Source organism: Hyla sarda, unplaced genomic scaffold, assembly GCF_029499605.1.
Source record: "Hyla sarda isolate aHylSar1 unplaced genomic scaffold, aHylSar1.hap1 scaffold_592, whole genome shotgun sequence".
Taxonomy (NCBI): domain Eukaryota; kingdom Metazoa; phylum Chordata; class Amphibia; order Anura; family Hylidae; genus Hyla; species Hyla sarda.
The window spans coordinates 184001-190000 of NW_026610606.1; the positions used below are offsets into that span (position 1 = coordinate 184001).

Genomic DNA, 6000 nt, shown 5'->3' on the forward strand with positions numbered 1-6000 from the left:
CACCATTACCCCACCTGCTGCTGCCACCACCATTACCCCACCTGCTGCTGCCCACCACCATTACTCCACCTGCTGCTGCCACCGCCTCTATACCACCTGCTGCTGCCACCACAACCTCAACTGCTGCCACCATTACCTTACCTGCTGCTGCCACTATTACCTCACCTGCTGCTGCCACCATTACTCCACCTGTGCGGCTTCCACCTCTATACCACCTGCTGCTGCTACCACAATTATTCCACCTGCTGCTGCAACCATTACCTCACCTGCTGCCACCACTACCCCACCTGCTGCTGCCACCACAATTTTACCACCTGCTGCTGCCACCATTACCTCACCTGCTGCCACCACTACCCCACCTGCTGCTGCTGCCACCGCCATTATACCACCTGCTGCTGCCACCACTTCCCCACCTGCTGCTGCCACCACAATTATACCACATGCTGCCACCATTACCTTACCTGCTGCCCCTACCACCCCACCTGCTGCTGCCGCCACCGCCATTATACCACCTGCTGCTGCCACCACTTCCCCACCTGCTGCTGCCACCACAATTATACCACATGCTGCCACCATTACCTTACCTGCTGCCCCTACCACCCCACCTGCTGCTGCCACCACCACCATTATACCACCTGCTGCTGCCATCAATATCACATCTGCTGTTGCCACCACCATTATTCCATCTGCTGCTGCCACCATTACCATAATTTGTGTTACCACAGCCAACACCCCACGTAGTACTGCCACTACCTTTACCCTATCTGCTGCAACTGCCAACATTTCCACACCTGTTGCTGCCCTTTCTGTCCACATTACTGCCCCTGTGTATAACATACCTGCCCACCAGTGACTGGACCTGCAGGGGGATCAGTATACAGTTTAACCTGAAGATCACTGTATCCTGATGAGACGTATTATCCTACATTATGTCTAAGATAAAACCCTGTGAACCCTATTCTGGACTATAATCTCCCATCACCCACAATTCACTATTGTATCCGCTGCAGCTACAAACTGGTGAATATTCAGTCTGCCCTGGGGCCATGCTGAGCTCTTAGGGGGCCCAATGTCTATAGGCCCCGCTGTGTTATATAATGTTCTTACACATTAGGGCCGGAACATAACATCCATTCAGCTGCCCAACGTGTTTCACCACTCACAGTGGGGTCCTCGTGGAATACAAATACCTCTTATATGTCTCTCATGGTCACCAATGTTCCATAACATCCAACAGCTTCCCAACGTGTTTCACCACTCACAGTGGGATCCTCAGGGAAGGCAAATAATCACTTATCAATTACCATCTCCACTGTTACTGATCTGATTGACTACTTCATATACTCAGAGTTTGGATCCATGGTGAGCTCTGGTGGGGTTATTATACATTTGTCTTCCATATAAGTGCAAAAACATGACATCCACTTAGCTTACTGACATGTTTCACCACTCACAGTAAGGGTCCTCAAGGGGAACAAAGCTGATTATATCCGCTTCATGTACCCTATCAGAATACAGATGACAAACCCTTCGATTAATCTTGTTTATTATGTGATTAATGGGAGACTTACCAGGATCAGTGTTTATCACACAAATCTCAAATGAGATGCAACAAATGGCAAAACAATCACCCCTTGAAAAATGTGGAGTATCTTGGACTGTTCTAAATATAATAGTTACATCATACATTTAAGTAAAATAAAATCTGCGCTCGCAATGAGCACTCACACAGATCCATTATAATTATATTTATTAGAAAATTGCTGGCCCCACCCTCTCCTTGTTAACCCCACCCAAAGTCCAGACGTGTTTCTGAGAGAGTGACTTTTTCTGTTCTTCTTCAGCACCACAACTTTTACTTTATGATGATGATTATTATTATAATTATGTACAAAAGAGGGTATTTCTTCACTTCTTTATTTTCAAACTCTATTTCAGAACAAATCAGATAAAAAACAAAAGACTTTTTCACATAGTCACCTTTCTTTGTGAAATAAGTCACATGACACGACCGATTACTGCACCTCCCACCTTCAACATTTACATTTTTTTCACCTAAACACTAAAATTTGTTTGTGACACCGATCAAGAGGTGAGCCCGGATTAGAAAAACAGATGTGATTGCTTTAAAAACATAGCGCCCCCCTTTTCTTCAGGTTGTGTGCGGCATTGCAGCTTAGTTCTATGGAAGTGCTTGGAGCCAACTTGTAATACCGCACACAACCTGAGGGTGGTGCTGTTTGTTGATCAGATCTCTTCTTCTATTCCTGGAGAGCCCCTTTAATTTGTTCTCACGTCTTGGTTTTATTGTTCTCGTTTTTTTATTGTTTCTTCCTGTTACTTTTATTGTTCTATTGTTCTTACTATTTATCTTCCTGTATTTTACGGTGACTCAAAAATGTGGAGGATTCATATACAGGTGTGAGTATCCGGCTCCAGGTCCCATCATCTTCTTCTCTTTCCACATCTCTGCTTATATTTCTTACACAATTCCTCATATATATAGTTATTGTATAATATATATGGGGTGAATATATATAGTGGTGATTATATCTGGGGGTGATTTTACATATACATATATATATATATATATATATATATATATATGAGGGGATATATATGAAGTAAATATAAATTCATTGATTACATATGGGGGTGAATACATATTGTTTGGGTGTATATATATATATATATATATATATAATATATATATGGGGGTGTGATTGCTTATGAGGGTTACAATAGGCCAACATCTGTACCTATTATTTCTGTATAATCTAAACAGCGTCATAATTAAGGCCATTTCATAATTAAGGCCATTTTACCTTATTTCTGCCCAAATTTAACAGGATTTTGTAACCATCAAAACACAATTTTATAGCCAAAAATTTGACTGTGTGTAAACAGGACCAAACAAAAAATCCTTACTTGGTACATTCCTCACCAGATGTTCCCACCAGCCGCGCAGCGTAGAGTCCCCAAACATGTAGATCATTTTTCCAGAGAGACATTTTGCCACGTTATTACCATAGAAATGTTGGTTGGAACAGAGGAGGGAAATCCAAACATCCTGATAATAGAAGCCGGAGGGGTGCCGGGTCTGAAGGCCAGGGGAGCAAGGTCTGTGGACTGAAATAAAGACGGGGACCCATGAAGATTACAAGGGAGAGAACTGGTGAAGATTATAGGAGAGAACTGGTGAAAATTAAAGGGGAGAGAACTGATGACGATTATAGGGGAGAGAACTGAGGAAGATTATAGGAGAGAACTGGTGAAGATTATAGAGGAGAGAACTGGTGAAGATTATAGAGGAGAGAACTGGTGAAGATTATAGGAGAGAACTGGTGAAGATTATAGAGGAGAGAACTGGTGACGATTATAGGGGAGAGAACTGGTGAAGATTATAGAGGAGAGAACTGGTGAAGATTATAGAGGAGAGAACTGGTGACAATTATAGGGGAGAGAACTGGTGAAGATTATAGAGGAGAGAACTCGTGAAGATTATAGAGGAGAGAACTGGTGACGATTATAGGGGAGAGAACTGAGGAAGATTATAGGGGAGAGAACTGAGGAAGATTAGAGGTGAGAGAAGTGGTGAAAATTATAGGTGAGAGAAGTGGTGAAGATTAAAGGTGAGAGAACTGATGAAGATTATAGGGGAGAGAACTGGTGAAGAATATAGGAGAGAGAACTGGTGAAGATTATAGGTGATAGAACTGGTGAAAATTATAGGGGAGAGAACTGGAGAAGATTATAGGGGAGAGAAGTGGTGAAGATTATAGGGGAGAGAACTGGTGAAGATTATAGGAGAGAGAACCGGCGAAGATTATAGGGGAGAGAACTGGTGAAGATTATAGGGGAGAGAACCGGCGAAGATTATAGGGGAGAGAATTGGTGAAGATTATAGGGGAGAGAACTGGAGAAGATTATAGGGGAGAGAAGTGGTGAAGATTATAGGGGAGAGAACTGGTGAAGATTATAGGAGAGAGAACCGGCGAAGATTATAGGGGAGAGAATTGGTGAAGATTATAGGGGAGAGAACCGGCGAAGATTATAGGGGAGAGAACTGGTGAAGATTATAGGGGAGAGAACTGGTGAAAATTATAGGGGAGAGAACTGGTGAAGATTATAAGTGAGAGACCTGGAGAAAATTATAGGTGAGAGAACTGGTGAAGATTATAGGGGAGAGAACTGGTGACAAATATAGGTAAGAGAACTGGAGAAAATTATAGGTGAGAGAACTGGTGAAGATTATAGGTGAGAGAACTGGTGAAGATTATAGGGGAGAGAACTGGTGAAGATTATAGGGGAGAGAACTGGTGAAGATAATAGGGGAGAGAACTGAGGAAGATTGTAGGGGAGAGAACTGGTGAAAATTATAGGGGAGAGAACTGGTGACAATTATAGGTGAGAGAACTGGTGAAAATTATAGGTGAGAGAACTGGTGAAGATTATAGGTGAGAGAACTGGTGAAGGTTATAGGGGAGAGAACTGGTGAAAATTATAGGTAAGAGAACTGGTGAAGATAATAGGTGAGAGAACTGGTGAAGATTATAGGTGAGAGAACTGGTGAAGATTATAGGTGAGAGAACTGGTGAAGATTATAGGGGAGAGAACTGGTGAAAATTATAGGTGAGAGAACTGGTGAAGATTATAGGTGAGAGAAATGGTGAAGATTATAGGTGAGAGAACTGGTGAAGATTATAGGTGAGAGAACTGGTGAAAATTATAGGGGAGAGAACTGGTGACAATTATAGATGAGAGAACTGGAGAAAAAGAGTATAGGGGAGAGAACTGGTGACAAATATAGGTAAGAGAACTGGAGAAAATTATAGGTGAGAGAACTGGTGAAGATTATAGGTGAGAGAACTGGTGAAGATTATAGGGGAGAGAACTGGTGAAGATTATAGGGGAGAGAACTGGTGAAGATAATAGGGGAGAGAACTGAGGAAGATTGTAGGGGAGAGAACTGGTGAAAATTATAGGGGAGAGAACTGGTGACAATTATAGGTGAGAGAACTGGTGAAAATTATAGGTGAGAGAACTGGTGAAGATTATAGGGGAGAGAACTGGTGAAGATTATAGGTGAGAGAACTGGTGAAAATTATAGGGGAGAGAACTGGTGACAATTATAGAAGAGAGAACTGGAGAAAAAGAGTATAGGGGAGAGAACTGGTGAAGATTATAGGGGAGAGAATTGGTGAAGATAATAGGGGAGAGAACTGGTGAAGATTATAGGGGAGAGAACTGGTGACGATTATAGGGGAAAGGACTGGTGAAAATTATAGGTGAGAGAACTGGTGAAGATTATAGGGGAGAGAACTGGTGAAGATTATAGGGGAGAGAACTGGTGAAAATTATAGGGGAGAGAACTGGGGAAGATTATAGGGGAGAGAACTGGTGACGATTATAGAGGAGAGAACTGAAGAAAATTATAGGAGAGAACTGGTGACGATTATAGGAGAGAGAACTGGTGAAGATTATAGGGGAGAGAACTGGTGACGATTATAGAGGAGAGAACTGAAGAAGATTATAGTTGGGAGAACTGGTGACGATTATAGGGGAGAGAACTGGTGAAGATTATAGGAGAGAGAACTAGTGAAGGTTATAGGGGAGAGAACTGGTGAAGATTATAGGAGAGAGAACTGGTGAAGGTTATAGGGGAGAGAACTGGTGACGATAATAGGGGAGAGAACTGGTGAAGATTATAGGAGAGAGAACTAGTGAAGGTTATAGGGGAGAGAACTGGTGAAGATTATAGGAGAGAGAACTGGTGAAGGTTATAGGGGAGAGAACTGGTGACGATAATAGGGGAGAGAACTGGTGAAGATTATAGGGGAGAGAACTGGTGAAAATTATAGATAGATATAAGATAGATAGATAGATATGAGATAGATATGAGATAGATAGATATAAGATAGATAGATAAGAGATAGATATAAGATAGATAGATATGAGATAGATAAATATCAGATAGATAGATAGATATAAGATAAATAG

At 42.0% G+C, this 6000-nt stretch overlaps 1 protein-coding gene across 1 annotated transcript in view; it reads right to left on the bottom strand.

The window, feature by feature from the left end:
* The window catches only part of LOC130340495 (NXPE family member 3-like), a 49260-nt gene that overhangs the window by 24159 nt on the left and 19101 nt on the right, over window positions 1-6000 (bottom strand). The window contains exon 4 of the mRNA XM_056554191.1: window positions 2929-3129. Coding sequence (XP_056410166.1) covers window positions 2929-3129 — 201 coding nt within the window. The remainder of the gene's footprint in view (window positions 1-2928; window positions 3130-6000) is intronic.